Source organism: Microdochium trichocladiopsis, assembly GCF_020744255.1.
Source record: "Microdochium trichocladiopsis strain MPI-CAGE-CH-0230 chromosome Unknown B0I36scaffold_8, whole genome shotgun sequence".
NCBI lineage: Eukaryota > Fungi > Ascomycota > Sordariomycetes > Xylariales > Microdochiaceae > Microdochium > Microdochium trichocladiopsis.
Window position 1 is genome coordinate 291,967 of NW_025763551.1, and position 21,050 is coordinate 313,016.

General features: G+C 54.5%; 5 protein-coding genes across 5 annotated transcripts; 2 read left to right on the plus strand and 3 right to left on the minus strand.

Moving 5' to 3' along the window:
- Positions 1–978: 978 nt before the first annotated feature.
- Positions 979–1,836, minus strand: B0I36DRAFT_329054 (uncharacterized protein). The gene has a single exon (XM_046154670.1). The coding sequence runs from the start codon at positions 1,406–1,408 to the stop codon at positions 1,016–1,018; it is 393 nt and encodes a 130-aa protein (XP_046008966.1). The 5' UTR covers positions 1,409–1,836; the 3' UTR covers positions 979–1,015.
- Positions 1,837–7,982: 6,146 nt separating this feature from the next.
- On the minus strand, positions 7,983–9,230 carry B0I36DRAFT_148717 (uncharacterized protein). The gene has a single exon (XM_046148482.1). It carries the CDS (start codon positions 9,037–9,039, stop codon positions 8,080–8,082), a length of 960 nt encoding a protein of 319 aa, XP_046008967.1. The 5' UTR covers positions 9,040–9,230; the 3' UTR covers positions 7,983–8,079.
- An 830-nt stretch (positions 9,231–10,060) lies between these two features.
- B0I36DRAFT_414073 (uncharacterized protein) lies at positions 10,061–12,013 on the plus strand (the record flags this gene model as incomplete). Its single annotated transcript, XM_046162016.1, has 3 exons — positions 10,061–10,453; positions 10,837–11,045; positions 11,391–12,013. 3 exons carry the CDS (start codon positions 10,061–10,063, stop codon positions 11,827–11,829), a joined length of 1,041 nt encoding a protein of 346 aa, XP_046008968.1. The 3' UTR covers positions 11,830–12,013.
- Positions 12,014–14,872: 2,859 nt separating this feature from the next.
- On the plus strand, positions 14,873–18,754 carry B0I36DRAFT_414076 (uncharacterized protein; the record flags this gene model as incomplete). The annotated part of the gene is made up of 2 exons (XM_046162017.1): positions 14,873–15,067; positions 15,509–18,754. The coding sequence occupies 2 exons, from the start codon at positions 14,873–14,875 to the stop codon at positions 18,521–18,523; spliced, it is 3,210 nt and encodes a 1,069-aa protein (XP_046008969.1). The 3' UTR covers positions 18,524–18,754.
- B0I36DRAFT_329065 (uncharacterized protein) lies at positions 18,651–20,386 on the minus strand. Its single transcript, XM_046154671.1, has one exon. It carries the CDS (start codon positions 20,173–20,175, stop codon positions 18,904–18,906), a length of 1,272 nt encoding a protein of 423 aa, XP_046008970.1. The 5' UTR covers positions 20,176–20,386; the 3' UTR covers positions 18,651–18,903.
- Between the last annotated feature and the right edge of the window lie 664 nt (positions 20,387–21,050).

Sequence of the window (21,050 nt, forward strand, 5' to 3'; positions counted from 1 at the left end):
GATGGAGAATGCTGATCCTAGACAGCGAAAAGACCACTACTCGACAACATCAACTGCAACTCTTACTGTTCATCTTGTGCCATCGGGTCTTCCGCAACGCCGTGCTATCCACGCCACAGCTCCAGCAAGCAACTCTTCTTGTTGACTTACATTGGTGCTCCCTACTAGCCGTTACAGGACTCCATCAACGGCTGGACCCTGTGGAGACGCCTGCGCACAAGCTAAAGTAAGTATTGATCCAACCTTCCATTGTTCTTCTTGCATACGATCAGCAGTTTTGCTCATCTAAAGCGGCCTCGCCTCCGTTCTAAATTGGCATGAGAGTTAGCACCAAGGCCGAGGAGCTCACAGGTGCAATGACTTGTGGAGAACAGGGCCACCAGGCGCCGGCCTGCCGGCTCGAAGGGCCATCTCTCTATCAGCAAGCCCTGTCGAGACACTGGGGAGAGTGAGCATCGACAGCTTGACCTGTTCTGGTTCCGTCATGGTTCCGATGGCGGTGCATCCGTCGAAGAACGAGGGGAGCACTCTGATCTGCAGTCGGCATGTTTCACTTGGGCGTTGGCGCAAGGGTGTGCATGACACCGACAGTCCTCTGGCACAACCCCTGAACAGGCGGGTCCTCCTTCGCCGCCAGCTGGGCACTGCCAGTGGCAAAGGCGTTCCAACTTGGCTGGGCTTGTGATGGGAGCTTGGGACTGCGACCGCGCTGCTGTTCTTGGTTCTTTTCTGGGTCCTCGCTCCGCTCCGCTGCCGGTAGACAAGGGAAGTTTCCCGCCAGCTCTATCCCATCATCGAATGAAAACGATCTCGAGCAATGATGCTTGCCTGTAGACCAAGCGCCAGCCGAGTCACCATTTCACAGCAGCCACTGAGAAGTGTGCCACGAGTCACCGGCTTGGCAAGCGCAGTGCCTTACATGTGCGGGAAATTATGCTTGAGCCACAGCCCCACTCCGAGCCTGGCTTGTCTGGAGCAGGAGGTGTGCCGTCTACCCCAGCCACGGGGCGGAGGATCAAACGATTGTCTGCTTTGGGGAGGTCCTGTGAAGAGAAGGCTGTCTGGGGTAGGTCGTGCACAAAGACTGTACTTCACGACTCATTGCCAGTTTGGAAGGGGAAGCTGGCCTGGTGGAGCTGAAGCACATGCCCGTGTCCGAGGCCCATCGAACCCCTGCCATAGGGCTTCGTCGGTGCATCTGAGACACAGAGTGACTCCGTCCGCCGTCAGGGACGAGAGACGGTATGAAACCTTCCGGTCCTAGGTAAATCTGGACCTGAGGATTCGACCTTTGGGGGCAAGGGTGGATATCCTGGAGCATCATGCCACCACTTACCCATGTGGCTACAACGGCCTTTGCCGAGCGGTGACCCGGATCAGAAGCGGGAGCCTCGAGCATCGAATCCATATGATATTGGCTGGTCACATCCAGAAACGCGGATGTGCAACGTCGCAGTGCTTACAGGGCCTGACAGTCTCCATTTCCTCGGAATCATAGAGAAGGTACCAAGACGGCAAAGCCGTTGATCTCGGCTGGGCATCCAATTGCATCAACAGCGAGTGTTCTTTCCACGCTGCCAAAGGCCCACAACCACGTCTGAACTATTTTGTCGTCCGGGCCCAGCCGCGCCAGCAGTATCCTGTCACCCGTCGAGCCTGTATCGCCAGACTGAAACAAGCGCGCGGGGAATGGGCCCGTGGGCGGACAACAAGCACGAAGCTGGCTCCCCCTGTCTTCGTCAGATCCCATGGAATGTGGCAACAGGCGCGTCGCCGATTGGATTCCTTGTCGCGTCGCCCTGGCCATAGCTCCCGAGATAGCCAGTCCAGTTGGTGATGTTGGCGACTCGGCGCTATTGTCTGTTAAGACCGTTTTCCTTTGTGTTCAAAAGACGCTGGGCTGCTCAACACGCGCCCAGGAAGGACAATCCTTGGAGGGGAGCTGCTCGCCACGTTGCACGTCACAGAGCTAACCCATCGCATCCAGCTCTTTGTGTGTGGCACCAGGTGCCATATCATGGCGGGCTAGGCCCTGCTTGTCGACATGCAAGCCTCCCTGCAGGTGCCATTGTGCTTGTCACCGCACCGCACACGAGTCCACAGCGCTAGGAGTGGCGGGCGCTTACGTCCTGCAAGCCATGGACGGCCACAGCCAACCAGCATCCCGCCCGCGCCACCGACACTGCATCTGATCAGCGGCGGCGTCTGCAATTGTTCACACACACGTGTGCCTGCTCTTTCCTTTAGCCGACCTTCTGCTTGTGTATCTCGTTCTGCCAATCCTTGAGCGTCCCATGTGAAAACAAGCTGCTTGCTCGGTAGTTGCTCAGCCGGCCACTGGTGTGTGCCCAGTGTCTATGTGGCTGTTCTGCTTCAGCACGATACAAATCTCCAAAGACAGCATTGAACTATCAATAGGACATGACACGACGACGCCGTGAACCCGTTGGCTGGTCGGGCTAACATGTGACGTTGTACTTCACCCCGCATCAGCGCTTTCTTTTTCTTTGTCCAGCTGAGAACCGAAGCGCTGTGCTCGGCGGGTGACTCGGTACCCGCTGCCGCAGATCGATTCGGAACGTTAATGACAAGACCGATGCTGAGTGGACAAACACGCGTGTGGGTATAGGTATCCCAGACTTTCTTCCATATTCATGGAAAGCAAACAAAACCAGGACACACATGACTTTACGGGCTGTTGACGAGAGCTCCCCCGTTCCTGCATGATATTGAGTTGGGATTCCCATTACTTGTCCGTAACGAGGGTTCAAAACAGCAGCAACAGAATCTTATTCCGTCCGCCCTTGGGCCTCGACAATCCCAGTGAATCATATCAGCTTTCCAGAACAAGAGCCAAAGTACTGTAAGGACGTCCAACAGCATTTACTGCATGCGAGACAAAAACATGACATTGAAACTTCCACGAGTAGAACACTTCCATGTCTATTCCAGCACTCTCTTCATGTCCGATTGCAACACAGGGTTTCTGAAGCCTTACGTGGTTGGCGTAGCTCAAGCAGCGAACATCACACCCGCGTGCGTGCGCATGTGCGTGGCTCAGGACGTAGGCGATGTTTTCCAAGTCAAGGGATTCCCATGATCGCGTCCTGGTAAGCTGATTGTGACGCCTTTATAGTTCGACCATGAGCGATATTTCTGTTCCACCCTATTGTAGTTCACAGGCAGTGCGATCATTGGGGCGGCACAGGCTGGAGGCTAACAGGAGCGTCTAGTACCAGCAGCTCTACACCTGAGAAACAAGGACCGTGTGACATGAATTCTCACGTGCATGATGCTCAGGTGTACTCTCCGGGTGTCCCAAGAGCCATGCGCGCCTTACGTTGGCTAAGCTTATCAGAGAAACACGTGTCGAACCTGGTTGGGGCGAGCAAGTTTGTTCTACGAGAAGACGACGAGCCAACTCTCTCACTCCCATGCGTACACTGGTAGCCCCTTTGGTGTGGAGATGTACCATATTAGTTCACATGGTGGAGAGCATGTTCTCTCGCTATCTGTCTGGGCCTGACGATCTGGCATGTGATTTCCAGCCGCTCGGCAGGACAGTCAATCCTGTGCGTGCCAGAGTGCGGGTACAGCACTTTTGACATGTCGCATCGTTAGACACACGCAGGTTGTGGTGAAGGTGTCGAATTTCGCAGAACTATGGCCAGAGTGCTGGTGCTAAACAATAATTCACGAGAATGAAGGGCACGAAGGTGCGCTTGCCGAGGTCACGACTGAGTACGATGTGCTGGAATGGGGGGAGGGGTTCCGTTGACTTACTCTCACGGGGCATATTTCTGTTATAATGCCGTCATCATTAGGCTGTGATTCTGCTATATATCTGTCACTATATCTGGGACACGGTGTGATCCCAGTGCGCGGAAAAGTCCTGAAACTCAGATCATTTAGCAGGATACGCCCGGATACAGGTTCAGAAACCGAGCCGACAAGAAACAGCCGGCGCATAACGCGGCAGTGATAAGATTGCGGACGGAACATATGGTTGTTGTTTGCTTCTTGTTGTCTGCGTCCTCATGAGAGTGTTGTCTGTGGTTTTCTACTGGCCGTATCTGCAAATTGATGGTAAGGCAGAGACTCTGCAACCAGCCGCTATGGCGCTCAATGAGGCGATGCAGGAACTCTCTAGCATGAATGCAAAGTGGTGTCGAGTTTAGATCCCGGACCTCAGTCAATCTCTGTTTGTAGATGCTTCTCGCCTCTGTGCACCATCCACCTCACTGGAAACTAACCGGTCAATCACTTTATTTTGGAGCCTTGTGAAATCTTGGGCTATCTCAAATCATGCCGGCCTTCATTCAACCAAGCAGTACAGACCGTCCCAAGGGTGGATAGCATACAGCAGTAGTCGCCTCTCGGACATTCGGTTGGTTGAGCCAGGGAGACCAGAACAACAGGAGACCTGATCAATCTGCTGAAAACGAACCGCCATACGGTCCTCTCACAGGGATGTGCACGGGGATGGTTCTTGATATCGGTTTCAAAGATCTCCAGATGCCCGCATACACTGTCAAAATCTATTACGTGCTCGGGCAATCTTTATTTTTCTTCTTCTAATTGCGCAGTAGAGTGAGCATTCAGCATAGACATACAGGACAAGAAGCGGGAGTCGCGGAGCTCGTGAGAGTTCTTTGCCTTGAGGACGGCACGCACAGCAAGATATGGGATACTGCCCTCCACGCTTGCGACCGCTGAAATGCCTCATGAAAGATAAACTTGGGACAGAGGAAAAGCGCAAATGGTACATGCTATGAACAATCCTTACAATTAGTTTCAAATACTGTACAAGATTACCACAATCTGATCTCTAGACACCTAATCAGAAAAGACCGATAAATGCTTCAAGACGGAAGTCAACCAGTAGCACATCTATATTTGCTTACAGGCTTGCGGACAGTCTGCGAACTAAATTCGCGTGAATCTACAGAAGAGGAAGAAGGTCAATAGCACAGTTGAGCACTTGTAATGAAAGAGAACATGTGTATTGCCCCGATGTTCCCGGTGGTGCTTCGCGATGAAAATTGATCTGAAGCAGACTCAGCCCAGCCTTGATGGCCCCAACCCTGTCCTAACCGAAGATATGTGACCGGCCGGATGATCGGTGGGTGAGACTGTCAGAGTTCTGAGCTTGTACAATTCCATTTCCATCGACATTTATCTCGATCCTAAGCGCAGCAGTAACGCGGACCTCTCTCACTTAAAACTCGCAGTCAACTCGAATAATTTCTTTCCGGTGAGACCCGGCATGTTTTACTCGCAGGGGGGATTCTACCAGCCTTTGTGCTTTGAAACTGACTCATATCGCTCACACCCTCTCAATTGCTGCAAATTGACTACCGAAAAATACGCGGTCTGACTCGTGAGTTTGGTGGCCGTGAAGCCAGCGGAAATATTTATAGAAAAGAATGCCCTTCTCTCAACCTCCTACTTTCTATCAACCTTGAGTCTAGGACCATCACAAAAGCCAATTACATATTTAGTTCTCCCCTAATTCTCTCTGTCTCTCTGTCTCTCTCTCTCTGTCTCTGTCTCTGTCTCTCTCTCTCTCTCACTCACTCTCTCTCTCTCTCTCTCTCTGTGTGTGTGTGTGTGTCTCTCTCTCTCTATATATACATATCTCGCTGTGTGTGTGTATGTGTTTGTGTGTATGATCTCTTCTCTTTGGCCCCTTGCAGATAACAATTTTGACCCGTCGACTTGGGTGCATGTTTAGGCTTGACTTATTCCTGCGTTCAAACCTCGGAGTAATTGCCGAGTTTCACCCACATTTAATTCGATCTGGCCAGGCCTCCAAGCAACGACGAGTGAAACTCCTGTTCAATATCGCGTGAGTGCACCCGCAGGATGAACAATCCCCCTTTCCCCCCTCCCGCAGACACCGTTCACATACGAAGATACGGAGATACGAAACAACTCGGAACGAACCAGGACAATAGCTTACTAGCTGTCCATGCTCACGATGGGTCCGGGCAGACTGTGTGCTGCGTCCTCAAGCACCCATCCAGCTAATCTACCAGGTCATGCGTTGAAACAAGGGACACGACTTGCTGCAGAACGCAAGAACCAGCCAAAGAGGTGTGTAGATATAACGCCAGCACCGGTCCCAGTTCGATCGGGGATCATTTGGTCCTGCGTAAATAAAAAACACCGAAAGGGAAAAAAAAACAGGCTGCTGATGATGACCCAAAACTCACCTTCGGGGCAGGCTTGCTGTAATTGTGCTGACTTGAGCACCACAATCCCCCCCACGTAAGGGCACCGCTGGGGGCGGGTATCATTTCCAATTCAAAGGTACCCGACAGGACCCCCAGATGCGTCCTCAGAGGAGCCCGACGGAGGAGGCCAGGGCTAGGGCGAGCAGACCGAGCAGACCGAGCACCTAGAGTCGGCGATGGGTCGTCGTCGTCGGCGGCGTTTGTGCATTGGCCGTGCACCGCGAATGTCTCAGAGACAACAGGCCTTGCTCTACCAGTGCGTGCTGCCAGGACAGAACAGGACTTTCTGTTTCGTCGTGGCCCTTGCCCTGCCGCTGGGCTGTGGCCCGTGACGCTCCAGCACTTCTACGGAGGTCCTAAAAGCTGATTAAACTTTGGTGATCAACGCCAGCTCACCGATGCTACAGACTAGAAGCCATACCACGAACTGGTTTCCCCCCTTCTTCCCTGGTCCCTGGCGTGCCGATTGGATCTGGACCCCGGCGACTCGACCGAGTCGCGCGGCGCACTAAAAAAAGCGCTGGCCTCGTTCGCTAGCCAATCATGACTCAAGACTAGAGCAGTTTCGCCCCCAAACGGAAAGACCGAGAGAAGGTACTGCGCGATAAAAGTGTGGAGAAACAGATAGCCCACTAGAACCAAAGCTCCAGAAGCCCGAGAGCAATCCTACACTGACAAGTGTCGTCATCCGCCCTTGCGACCTCCTCCGATGGGGGGCAAAGAGGGGGAGAGGAAAGAAACCGTTATACGATACCGTCAAGGACCACGGCCCCCTGTGCTCGTGCATGCATGCATGCAAGACGTACGTACCCTGCCTTGCCAGTCGTCCTCGCAGCCCGCGCTTGTGATCGGCGTCAGCAAGGCGTTGGTAGGGCTGGGCTGCCCATCCTGTCCGCGCGCCTAATGCTGACATGGGCACTCGAAACTCGAGAGCACAGCCGCAGCAGCCGCTCGCTGTTGCGGATCCCTTGATAAACCGCCTTCTCTGCTTCCGAAGCAGCCAACCAGCGGTGCAGGATGTCGAGTGTGCAGTTCTGGGCAGCGTGCAAAGGCGGATCCAGCTTCGACAACGGTCATGCGACAAAGACCAGAAGCGGCAAATGCCCGATCGTGTTTTGGCCTGGGGAGGGTCACAAGTGTGCGTACCACACATGCGGGACTTGTAAACCAACCATGCCGGGTGTTGCAGGCGATGGCGTATGCGTGCTTGCCCCTGGAAGGATGAAGGAATGCGTCGTCTGCATTTCGATCCATGCCCATGTCGGATGACGCCTGGTCGTCGCAGGCAGGGGTTTCAGCTTGGGAGGTGCTGTGTCTCCTCTGACGCAGCCAGTCTTCACGAACAACGCACGGCGCTACTGCTTTGTAGACCTAGCACAGCGCTGGTCTCTATCGCCACGTCATTGCTGGGAAGCTTGTAAAAAGATATTCAGATCTCAAACGTAGTGGTCAATCAAGGTCGAGAGAAAGGCTGCCCGAAACATCTTTGTTTTCGTAGCTACGTCCTATATATCGTTTTGCAGCGAGATGCGCCAATGCAGTTGGTGAGGAGATGCAAACCGCCAGTGATAATTGCCCAAGTCCCGAGTTTCGGGCCTCCTGGACTTTTGCAAGACAGTTTCGATGGAGAAAAAGAGATGGTGAATTCATAGCTCGTTAGTGCAATCGTGATGGGGATCTTTTGGGCGCCGCTGCATGATGGCGCAGACTTTCGATTGCCAGGCATATCAAGGCCAGATGCCGATGCAAACTCCTAGTACGAAGCTGATGTAGGCTGCAATAGAAGTCGTCAAGAATGGCCATAATGTCCGTGTCTCGGCGGACCTCGGACACGCGGAGATCCTCAATGCCGCCTGTCTTCGGGTCGTACATTGGCGCCATAGAAGCCGCCTCCCTCACTCCCTTCCGCCTCCAGGCAGGCGAGACACACGCCACCTCCGTATACACGTGTGTGACGTTTCCAACCGGCTCCCGTATCGTCCAGGACCGATATTATCTCTCCTTGAACATTCATCTCCCGACTCTCAGCGGTTGTATGTGAAGAGGGGTAAGGCTCTGACATGGTGCGTTGTGTAGCGACGAGTGACCTGCTTTCCTCCTCAGCTGCAGATTGATCTGGCGCGAATGGAAGGACCTTTGTATATGATCTGCGCCGAGGGGTCACAAATGAACCTTGTTGAGGATGGAAGGATGTCGTAGCAGAAGTTGAATCCATTGTGGCCGACATATAATCCGGATTGGGAAGACCGAAGAAGTCTTTGTCAAAGTCAACAACTCCTGAGCTGCCCGCTTGCGATGGATGGATGCTGAGGTCCAAATGCGCTCTAGACAGTACAGGAGGTGTTAAAGGTGGTGGTGGCCGTGGTCGATTTTGTGTGGTCCAAGTCTGCGCGCTAGTCTGCGGACTGGGTTGTGCTCCTTCGCCAATGTCAACCATCACAGATATGGCCTTTAGAGCTTGGCGTGCGTCCTGAACCGAGTCGAGACTATGTCCAGACCTCGAATGGGAGTCTCGTGGTGAGTGGTTGGCTGGCATGAACGGCCCGGTTCTGCTGACCCCACGTGACTTCTCCGATGCCCAAAAGCGTTGTTGCTGAACTGCTTCGGACACCACGTCAGAGTATTGCTTGGTATGTACCTCTTGACCACTTCTTTGGGCTATGACGAATCGTGCAAGAAGAATCAGCCCGAAAAAGGGGAAGGCGAGGATAAGGCAATCGGGGTATCGCCAGTGAGGAAGCGTCGTCCAGTCGAGTCCTGGCGCGGGAAGTTGTTCGGTCATGTGGTGATCTATCGGTGACATGGTGTGGACCGGGAAGAAGGATTATAAGTCTGACAGGGAGAGCGACCGCCTGGGGTAAGCGCCTGAGGAGTGCAGGTTTGCGACAATCCAATGACGAGCAAGCAGGGTGGGACTCTGATGACTGTGGGTGTACCGCGTAGCCTGAACGGGGCGATCTGACAAGGGAACGACAGCTGAGCTTGCCAGTTATCAGCGGCAAGGCGTTACTGATTGACCAGGCAGGCGGACAGCACACTGTTGGTGTTGTTGTCGTTGTTGTCGGCAGCGGCCTGTTCTTATGGTGCTGCGAGCAGCCTAACGACAGTCCAGATCAGAAGAATGTGACGAGTATCCGGGACCGAGACTGTGGTTTTCGGTCGCTGCCGAGACTAGTAGCTGAAACTCACCCGAGAGCCCAGCCAAGCGGCACCCTACGAACTCGCTGCCACGACTGGCTTGTGGAGTGAGGACAGAGCTTTGTGGCAAAGCTTGAACAAGATATCGTCGTTGTCGTTTGTGGGCAGTCTAAGCTATAAGTAAGAATGTCGATGGGTTCTTCAGCTTGCATCCCTTCTGACGTGCAATGACGGACACGCAGGACGTCAGACATGTACTTATGTCCATACGGACAGCTGATGATCCTCCTGGGCCTGAGAAAATTGAGAACGTCCGCCCCGGAGCTGAATAGGCGAATACCGTGTAAGCTAGGAGCACTCAAGTGCTTCACAGGGGTGTGTCTAGTCGGGGGTGTGGAATTGATGAGCAGGGAGGGTAATCCCAGTCAAGTGTGGGACAAAGTTGAAGCCACGCTTCTTCTGTACATCTGTCAGTCAGCCTCATTCGGCCCCGACGTGAGACAGAGGAGAGGACGCACAAAAGCTCAGGCACGAGCCAGTCTTTGGTATACCAAATCAAGGATGAAAAATTTAGCATGAAAGGTCGTCACGGCCACCAAAGAGCCTGGTGTCCATCGCCGAGGACTTTTATGCGGGGCATCAAGGATTCGGACCGCTTGCCCTCTCTCTAGCCACCTGCATCCACAATGTTGACTCCTGTTATTGACAACGGCAGGGAAGACGCTGTCAAGGGCCCTCTTACCATTGTTGATACGAACGAAGGGGCGAATGAGCCGAGCAAGTCCGGCAGGTTGCTGACTTGCGGTTCGAACGCGCGTGGTTGGCTGCGTGCTTCCGCATTCCACAGCGCCTCGTTGTCGAGTCCGAGTCCAGTGCGACTGCGTGAGTCGCTGATGAGATTCCTGTCACCAATCAGAGTCCACCAAGGCCAAACTTCAAGTCATGCCCAATTCCACAAGATTCGTGAGCTGATTGAGGCTTCCTCTCCAGGCCAGGATTGCCTTGCCTCTGAGGGCACGTTCTGCGCAATAACCAAGTTGGGCATGATTAGCGGCGTGGGGGATTGGGATTGTTTCCAGGTACGTCTGAGGCAGCCTGGAGGGACTCCGGATCCTAGTTCCTGTTGGAGCGAGGAGTGGGTCGCTGCTTGGCCTATACCAGGCTACCGGGACCTCTAGACCGGACACGAGCCTCTGGTTCTGATCTGCCGGCATCTCGTGCTTTGCATGCACGGCACGAGGACGTTGCATCCAGAAAACTTGGTTGGCTCGTGTCGCATTGGCCTGTGGGAAGGCTTCTGCGCGGCGCCCATTCCTGCAGAGGCGGGATCCTTGCTGATCGTGTCGAGCTGGGACGGACTTTGGGTGGAGGCTGGATCGTCCAGATGTGTATCCTTGCAGCGTGCATCGAGCGGCCTGCAGTCCTTTGTGCACATGAGGTGGCTTATTGACTGTCTGACTAGATGGTTCGGAATCCAGCGGACGGAAGTGTTGAGCCCGGCCTGCCGCAAGGTCCTCTCTGCAGGTCCCGCTCGCCATGTCGTTGTTGCATGGTAGACCAGACATTGTACCTCTGCCAGCTGGCCATCCTGCCAGGAAACCCGGCCCTGGGGTTGGGTCGTGGGGTGCCTCTGTTCACAGCCACACTTGAGCTGCTGGCATCATCGTCCGCGTAACATGACGATGCTGGCCCAGACCTGCCTTTAGGCGCCTGCCTGGACATTGTCCCGTCTAGGGCAATGCCACTTCCCCATCAAAGTGGCGAGAGTGCGAACACCGACCATGTCAACGCGCGCGCGCCATGGTAGGACCTGGTAGCAATGCCGAAAGGGGCTAGTTTGCGCCATCGTCGAGTTCACTTCAGCTGAGCTGAGATGAGCCCTGGTCCGCGATTCGTCAGCTTCCAAGAGTTGGGAGTGTTTGCTTGTGGAGTCGGCGGGCACAGACTGGGCCGTCCGGGCCATGGCTGTGTGTGAGGACGCCCACAGTAGATCTAGAAGGTACACTCGGCTCATAGGCAGACGGCAGGGTGGTGTCCACGGGTGCTTGTCAGCGGCACACGCTTGGCGATTCCAGATTCTGGTACCTGTATGGTCTGGTGTTCCTCGTGGTGCTCGCCTTGGGGGGTTGACCTTGGTGAGGCACGCGGCGGCAAGACGCCGTACACCAACGAACGGGTGGAATGCTCTGGGGAGGCAGAGGGGGCCTCCGCTGGAGAGACCTTGAGCTTTGCGGCCGGCTACCAATCCCGTGACAAGGGTGGGCCGGATAGACGAGCACCAGACTGTCTGGCGGGCGGCGGTTTGCATGAATGGCATTTTGTCGAGCATGCGAGATACCACGGGCCGTGGTGGCACGCGATGCAACCCCGCGTGGCCTCGATGCTGACTTTGTGCAAGAGCGACCATGCAGACCCCGCCAACCAACAACCATCACGCGTTGTGGCCAACACTTGAGAGCAACGAAAGCAACACACGCAGACTGAAGAGCCCATCTCGGCTCTCTGGACGCCTTGGCCAAGGACGACGGACCGCAAGTCTGGCTGGGCGAGGCGATGGCATCGTCGACTCGTCTACACCACCTGGACGGGCGACCACAACGTTGCGCTAACGAGTTGCGCCGATGCTGCACGTCTAATCCGTAGCGCCGCACCGGACCCTCTTTCAGCTCGTCACCTTCCAGCCATACGGCCCCATTTGCCAGGTCCAGGCTTCAGCTCCCGTGCTGTCCGCTTGTCGCCAGCCCATCCGCCGACTTTCCTCTCCGACATTTCAGCCACAAGTGTCTGCGTATAATCAGACTCAGCACTTGACGCCTCCGCCATCCGATCGATTGCCGTCACGCGACGATGGACGTGCCTCCACCAGCCAGGGCCACTGGGCTGCCCAGTCGCATCCCGACGTTCAGACGCCAGTGGAGAGCCGACATCCTGCTCATTCGGTCGCGGCAGGAGCGCACCATGCATCCTTAGGCTTGGACAGCGCAACCAGGTGTAGGCATGGGAAGTCCAATAGCATCGCCGACTGCTCGAGCTGTCTTCTGGTAGTCGCCAACCATATTTCACGATAGTCTTCTCGACAGTCCGCGCAATAGACGACATTAAGCTCGGGCAAGCTTCCTCTACCCGGATGAGCTGGACACATCTTTGGTCAGCGTCGGTCAAGGACTGCTGCCAAGCTGAAGTGCAGGATGATTACGGCTTGTCGAAAGCACTTGCATCAGCGGTCTGGGCTCGGAAAGAGTCATCAATGCATGAAATCACACAGGCATGCAACCCTCGATCTCCGAAACTAGCCGTGTGGGCAGGGCAGACCCCCTTCGTGCAGGTTGCGCACTTCCAGTTAGTGCGGAGGTTTGTTCAACCAAACTCTGGGAGCAGCATGCCTGTAAACCGACGGTGCTTGAGCTGGCCCACGCCCAGGACCTGAACAAGTAATGAGCTGCCCCTGAGCCAATTTTGGAACGTCGTCGTACCTCCCAAGCAATACAAGCAATTCAAGTCGCCAATGTCCACTTCCTGAGCGGCCAGATCAGGAAAATAGTAGCGCTTCACCTTGCGTGTCCAAATGCAGAACCAGGAAATAAACCGGAGATCCCCACAGATAGACAGCTTTGACAAGCCTCACCCCAGTCGAACAGACAATCTCCACAAGCTCCGGCTGGCTGACGCTCTCCAAATCTGCAATTCCGATTATGCGAGCAGGCTCTCGGCTGTGAGTGATGGGATAGGCAACTGCTTCTCTTAATCCCAGTATCCTGGCCTAGATACTCTGCCGGCATAATCCAACTGTGCAGGCTGTCACCAAAGAATCAGCGTCTGACATGGCCCCGGCCTGCATTAAGTCGGCTGACTTGAGTGTAACGACCGTTATCATTCTTCTGCACACTTCTGGCATGTTTCGTTTGAATCCATGACATGGATCGCCTGTCGCCTGGTCTGACCTCATCCAGGAAATGGCCATTGCCGATGACATTGGCTGATTCCCCGGACAGGCACTTGCTCCGTGCTTGTGCAGTGCAGATTTGCCAGTTTAACTGCTTACACTTGCGCCACGAAGAGCGGTGACCTGCGAGATGAATTCTCCCTCCACTTCATGACCACGGTCCCATGCCATGCAACATTGCCGGATCCCAAGTGGGGCGTAAGGCTGCGTCACGCGGAAAGGTAGCCAGATCGGGTACACAAATGCGCACGGTTGGCACGGGCTGGATGGTGACAGAGGAGTTTCATGCTGACTCTGACTCGGGCCCGAGCAGAGTCGCGTGCAAGGCTTCGACGATCCTCTCATCCTTGCCCCGTTACTGAATAAGAGTCATCGGAAGCAGGCTTACTCGGCAGCCGGCTTGTCCAGGTGGGTGGGTAAGGTAGAAAGGCCTGCACCACTGCACACACACACCCTCATTGCTTCCGTTCTTTCTTTGGTTTGGAGAAGAGACCGCAAGATGACGATTAAGCCTTGGCATGGTTCCTTGTTAGTGCCCACCAAGTCAGCAGTGTCTACGTTCTTGTGTGTCGAGATCAAGATCTTGAGAGAGTGGCCAAGCCATGCATCATCATCATCATCATCATGCTTCGCAGTGGGTTGACTCGAGTCATACAGAGTGTCTCTGAAATGTAGCCACAAAGGAACAAGTTCGTGTGTGGGCCACATGTCAAAGCTTTCATGAACTGCAGGCAGGCGGTATGTCTTCGTAGATGAAAGACAAGCCATCTTCAAATTCTGGAATGTTGCGAGCAGGGATGGCCGAGGTCGGGTGACGTGCTACCCAAATTCAGGGCCAACAAGCCCGATCTAATGACAAAGAAGCATGCAAAGGGATTCCGGGTAACCCACACCAGCGATAGGTCTTATCTCTTTGATACTGCGCCCTGCTCGCCACTGCGAGAAGGCGAGTAGTCTCACGAGAGTCGACGGACAAAGAGCCAGAAGCATGCGAGGTTTATTGGTGTCTGATTCACACCTACGGATGCTCCTACGCCAGGACGGTCTTCTTCGGGTTTGAAGCTTTGTTCTTTGCCCCATGCGCACAAGTGAAACATCTCGTGATGTGCCGCAGAATACCTTGTGAAAGGGTTTAAAGCCCATCAACCTCTTTGCAAAGGTAGTGTCGAGGTGCATGTTGATTGTGGCCTTTGTGCGACATGGCGCTTGTGCGGATATCGAGTTGTTGCCATAGAATGAAGGCGCCGGGAAAAAGAAAAGGCATAGCATGTGCCTTGAGCGATCACAACACAAAGAAGTCGAGCACACCATGATGGTTCTGGACGAGCATATAACATCACCGGGCCCGATATCCCAGAGACCTAAGCAGAGGATGAACATCCCACGACCAATCTGACCGCAACTCATATCCCTACCTCGCGACTGTCCACCCAGCCGGGAGTCGATGAACCTCCAGTGTCTACTTCTTTTCAGGGTCGTGAGTTGTCTTTAACGAGCTCTGACCACATCAAAGACAACACTCTGAAGGCGCTGGTCGAACTTCAATCTCGCTCATATGAGAAGGTCCGACTCGCAGAACAATCGCGGCAACGGCAAAAGCTGCAGCAAGTACTCGGGCAAACGTCGGTGTGGAAACTCCGGCCAGAAGCAAAATCGATACCAAAGACAACGCCAAATTAAGAAGAAAAAGGACACAGTCAAGAAGAATCAGACTAGGCGACAAGGTACTCGCTCGAATCATCAAGGCCGGGTACGCGTGCGGTCGCCTGTCGATATTGAGAACTCACTAGCGATCAAGCGCGAACAAGAAGACGACATCTCGAGCGAGTCTTGCCAACCATCTACGGACGATCTGAGAATACTGCTTACGCCTCGTCTATATGAGAGAAACGTGGGGATTGGCGAGCACTTTGAGCCGTCAAAATCCTTAACGAGCCTGAAAGAAGCAAGAGACAGTTCAAGATCCAAGAGGGCTCTCGAAAGTCTCAAGAGGGACGCAAACAACAGGGGTAATATATTCAACGTCTTACTTGGCCAGCCAGAATCGAACGCTACTAGTCCGAACAGTAACCAAACACAGACCCCATCTGAAGGAACACGGGGTTTCGAAGACGGGGACCCAGTCACCCCAGAGATCCACGTTGAGCAAACAGGCGTGCATCTGGAAACTACCCACAACAGTGAGGACTAGGATAACGAAAACGGCAACGATAGTGCCTCTGTCACAACAGAGAACCACAGCGATCGCATTTACGACGCACTAGGAATCTACAGGCATAGCTCGGATTGTCAGGAGGATACCAGCTCGCCAGTGGTCGCGCTGTCTTCGACAATCTTCGGGGGTTCAGATCCGGTCGGAAATGAGAGTTTTGGATCACCGCGTTCGCAACAAGATATCAACTCTTTTACACCACTGAGCGATCCAATCGAGATTGAAGAGCAGGAAGCATCTGAACAAGGAGACCGAATTGGATTCGAAGGGGTAGGCCACGAAGCAGATTCAGCACAAAGCAGTGACGGAGGGTCCTGTCCTGTACTTGAGAGTGAGGAACGGAGTCACAACTCAGACGAAATCCTTCACAGTCCCCATACACCAGGCAATCTAACCAGAAGCAGCTGCGGCTCGACCAGTGATTTCCCAGCATACAGTACTCCGGACTCGCCGTTGAAGGAAGCCAAGGACCAAGATAGCAACGTTCTGCCGGATAGCGGAAGCTGTTCCTCTGTTACATCTTTACCGGAAGCATATTCACGAGAGACCACACCTAGCGAGCCGGGGAGTGATTACTCTAGCCACAACGCCACTTCAACATTTTCAGATCCTCACACTGCCGACAAAGTTGATAGCGAAAACGAAGCCGAAACACAAGAACGAGGACTTGACAACGAAGGCAGTCCCGCTGTTCGTTCGCCCAGCGTATATTCACTTAGCAAGGACAGTACCTCTGCTTTAGCCGAGGGAGAACCCATCCAGTACCTCGATCGGGAACCGGCGAGCCCGCAGAGCCCAGAGCTTGGCAGTGCTCCAAGGTCTCGTGCTCAGAGCTTCTGCTCAGCCCAAAGCCGCCTTGCCTCCAATGCTCCACATCCTTCCAAGGACGAGGAGTACCACGTGGGTGTCCACGACCAAGACTTTCGGAGTGTATCCAGTAGCCGCCCGCAGAGTGTTCAGTTGAGGCGCAGCTACATCGCAAGCGGCCTTTACGAGTCACAGCAGCCTCCCGACATTCAGAACTCTCACCAAGAATTCTGCGAGCAAGACTGTCAAACTGCTCCAAATGCCCTCCCTCAAAGCCCCCACTCAATCTACTCCCAGCTAAGTCCAAGCCTGCATCCTGAGGGAGTCGACGAGTTTGAAATCCAAAGAGTATCTGACGGCAGAGTTTTGCATAGTGGTGCAGGCACCCGCTCCCTCAGCCTCTCCTCTACAGGTAGCAGCCAGAACTCAGAAACACCTCGGACAGGACCTCCCCACAGTGAGGAAGACCAACACACACAAGGACAAGACTGGACGCAGATACCGCAAGACAAGGAAAGCACTTACTCTTCTCACAGTCCACGTCCTATCAGTCCCTCTTCCTCTGGAATTTCCACGAGAACGCCACAGGCCGCCGCTGCGTCTCCCACTTCAGAGAGTGGGCGAGCTCTTCCCCCGCCACTCCATCCCGATAGCCCGCCGTTGAGCCATCCTAACCCATCAAAGTCGCTTTGTATGAGTCCGAACGGTGAGGACAACAACGACATTGCACCTGATAATCCACCCCCTCGAACTCCGGATTTCCCCGTCCAGGACAATTTACGACGAAGTTCGGTAGTCTCTGCTTTGCCATCAGAGCCCGAGGCAAACTGCATTCCTCAAACTGTGTTTCCATTTTCAGGCGCAGCAAGCGTGAGAAGCCCAAGTATTTGCTCTGATTTTGGTCCCCCAGACTCGGCAGAAGACGCCATAATTGTAAGAAGCCCTGAGGAACAGGTACACATCACAAGCCCAGGTGAGCATTACGGAGAAGGAGCACAGGCAGAGCTCGTGAACAACGACGATAGCCTACCTGGGACGAGGAAGGTTCACGACGATACGGAGGACCACCTGGCATCAAGACACCCGAAACAAGAGTTGTCGTATCATACACGACAGCAGGGCAACATAGAGCACATGGGTCAGCCACTCAGCACTCCCAGCGTGGAGACATCTCCCTCGCCCGCAGCCGGCCCAGCAGGGGCACCTGCTACAGTAGTAGCTAGGTCGCCATCTACTGCTTCCTCCGGCGTGATTGCCACTCAGAGACAAAACCCATTGCCGAGAGCAGGAGAGGCTGTAGTAGCAGAGCCTGAGGATCGACAATCGCCTGCCGAGCGGAGTGGACCAGAGATGAACGAAGGGGCAGGCGCGGGAGTGGTTGACCAAGGAACTTCGGCTGGCCCGGGCCCGGCAACACAAACACAAGGAACCATGACCTCTGCGCCAGATACTCGCGATGAAGCAAACACGTCATCTGCGGAGAATGGCATGTCAGATGTCCAAAGGCCTCGGAACGCCTTGAATACTCGGCCAAACTATGCCGATGGCGGAACCCAAACGGAAGTCTCGAAAAGTCGTTCCATGGCCCGTCTCAAGAGATTCGCGAAATGGCTCTGGAAACACAAACTCGACATCCTGTTAGGCCTAGTGTACAACCTGGGCCTCGTCAACTTCACCATCAACACCTATACTCTGAAAGCTTGGTGGGGAGTGCTATCCAATGGTGGCAGAACGGCTCTCATGGCGCCCTGTTTCATGTTCTTTGTCGACCTGGCCTGCATTATCCTCGTCATGCTCAGCGTTCATGAGCGCAGCGATACACTAAAGATCTGGATAGCATTCCTCGAGAGTGCGCTCATCTGCTGCTATGTTCCTCTGGCAATCTTTCTCCCCATCAAAAGATTTGTCCACAAGGACTACGAATGGAGCTGGGCGCAGTCTGGAGGAAAGAGCCAACTCAAGGGCCGGGAGTTGAGCGCTTTCCAATCTGCCTGGAACTGGACCCTGGTCAGCACCGATATCTTGGGTCTGGTTTGCCTGGTTCTCGCCTTCGGACCGTGTCTCCTCAAGATTTGTCTGGCGATTGGACGATCCGCCCAAAGAGTGTTGGGAAGAAAGGTGCCGCAGGAAGCCCAGCGGCCTCGAAACGAGTCCGATTCACACGCGGCTAATGCTGCACAGGTGTAGACACCAAGCAGCGACACATTTTCGAGAGTATCACCATATGTTCGGTGGTTCTACACAACCGGAACACCACCTACGACTTTGACGGTAGCTCAAGACACAACAAGCCTATAGATGAGATGGAAATACTCGTGTGTGAATTTGACGCAAGTTTTTGGCATTTGGATTCTTTTACTGCGTTCATGGGTAGCATGCTTTGTGTATGTTATTTACAGGCTTGATCTCCAATACATGTCTGCCCCCATTTACGCCAACGCTTTTGATGCACTTGAAGCCATATGGCCGTTGATTATATGGTATTACGGATTCACGGGGCTTTTGCGCCTACTATGCAGAGAGAAGGCCCTCATCAGGGGTGCCCGTGACGTGCCAGAAGTGCCTCCTCAAATAGCTTGTGGGAGCTCAAGTGCCTCCAGGCGTCTCAGAACATAGAGTCTCGCGGGTTGACCCATATGTGCTTTGAGTTTTCTTAACCTCGGGCCATGTTCTGCTGCCTTGCAGGTTTCGAACAGCGATAGCTTTGTACCTCGCGGCCCTGAAATGCCTTGAGCCTGTGACTCTGAACCCCGGTTGGAATTGCCCGCTGTTCTGGGCTCTATCCAGGCCTGGGAAGCTACCATGGCATCGGTGCGGGTGCGCGCAGTCCCATCGTCCGGATGAGGTGCTTGAGCCCCGATGGTTGCTGTTACTGCATTCTTTGTGCTCGCTGAAGCACTGTGGGTGCTTGAACACATGAATGACTGGCATTCTGTGTCCTCGTGCTTGAGTGTACCACAGCTATCGCACGGTCTCTGTCGAAGCCAGCTCTGCAACGCCTTGTTGCCGTCCTTGTTGGCATGCATCTTGTACAGGCAGCTCCTGCACCGCCGCTGCCAGTACGGTCTGCTCCTCTGGACGTCAACCGTGTAGATCTGCTTGATGGTGAACATCTCGGACGGCCGGACTCTGAAGCAGGCGTAGCAGACATTGGTCCTCTGGGTACCTGCCGTGCCATTGGGTTCCGAGTCCTTGCCGGCGACCAAGGCGAACCGACTCTCGACTGAGACATGCGAATAGTCGACGTTCTTTCGCAGATACGCGCAAGAAGAGGACAGATGGATGGCGTCCTTGTAGGACAGCTGTGAGACTAGCCTGTCGATGACCTCCGGTGGCAGACCCCCCAGAGATGGCGTGCCGTAAGTGTTCTCCGACCAGCAAACCCACCTGCCATCCTCTCCAGCACCCGGCCCGCACCTCTGGAAACGAGAGCCATAGCGACCGCAGTGATGGCACAGGAACCGCGGCTCCTCGCCTCTCTTGGCGACGACCGCCTCCATGTGGCCGTAGAGCTTGTTGGCCGCCGCACAGCCGAGACAGAAGCGGTCCCGTGCCGGGACCGAGCCGAACTTCCTGCGCTTGCCCTTGCGCTGGCCGATCCCGAAACTGTCCCTCGGGAGCATCTTGCAGCACCGGTAGCACGCGAGCAAGTCCTCGTTGTGCGGAAATCGGTCTGCCGCCTGCATGAACTGCACCCGCTTCCACTGGGGGAGCTCTTCGAGGCGAAGAAACTGGTTGAGGCGTCGAGATGCACATTTCAGCCTGGCGAAGGACGGCAGGTCCAGGTCCTGCAGTATCTCGTGGAATATCTCCCGTGGCAGGTCCTCGATGGTCGCCATTTTCGAGCCGTCCAGGGCCAATTCAGGCAGGCAGGCAGGCAGGCCCTTGCGGTTTCGCCAAACACGAATGCTGTCAGTCGGCCTCAGTAGTCGTGAATGTGGACGATATGCTGGCACCAGTACGGAAGTCGCCGCAGAGACAGTAATAGCGTAAGTGCCAAAGAGCCTACAGCTTTCTGTCCACGGATGTGGAAGAGATGTCCTTGGAAACCGTTGGAAGCAGGCATCGGCCAAGAGTCAGCCTTATTTCAAGGGTCCTTGGTGCTACTCCACCTCTGCACAAGGTTGCGGCTGACGCATGTTGGGCTTTGAGTCATCAAGGCCCCAACTCACGGTATCGGCCAAGTAAAGCCAAGCAACTTCTGAATCACTTATCGCAGAGCGGCAGTTGGTCTCCTCAAATTAATCAACGAAGGGGATGAGGATGGCGCAGTTTCAACTAGGTGGATGCGATTCTGTCGTAGCCCGGGCATGAGGTCGACACATGTGCTTGTGGTGATTGAGGCGTAATTTTGAAGGCAGAGCAGGTCCAAATAATAAACAGTGGTATTTTCTTTTTGGCAAGCACCGCGAACTGGTACAAAACTCCCAAGGTGAGGGAACGGTCACCGGCACAGAGAACAATGTCTAAAGTAATGCACCTCGAGGTTATTCGAGGCCAGGCTCGGGGCCACACGGAAGCATGCCTGAGACCTTGCCCACGTCTTGTACGTTCAAGCCGCAAAAGTCTGCCCATCAGCCATCCACGACCACCCAACACCGACCAACAGAGCGCGCAACTATTCCGCACGTATCCCGCGCTCTCAGCACACACTTCCAGTAGCACTCGTCTCTTCCAAGCTCTGTTTTACATGCCTCATGGACGTACAGATACG

What these genes read in the sequence shown, in the direction of transcription:
- B0I36DRAFT_148717 (XM_046148482.1), bottom strand. Translation starts at nt 9,039, where the DNA reads ATGTCACCGATAGATCACCACATGACCGAACAACTTCCCGCGCCAGGA.
- B0I36DRAFT_329054 (XM_046154670.1), bottom strand. Translation starts at nt 1,408, where the DNA reads ATGGATTCGATGCTCGAGGCTCCCGCTTCTGATCCGGGTCACCGCTCG.
- B0I36DRAFT_329065 (XM_046154671.1), bottom strand. Translation starts at nt 20,175, where the DNA reads ATGGCGACCATCGAGGACCTGCCACGGGAGATATTCCACGAGATACTG.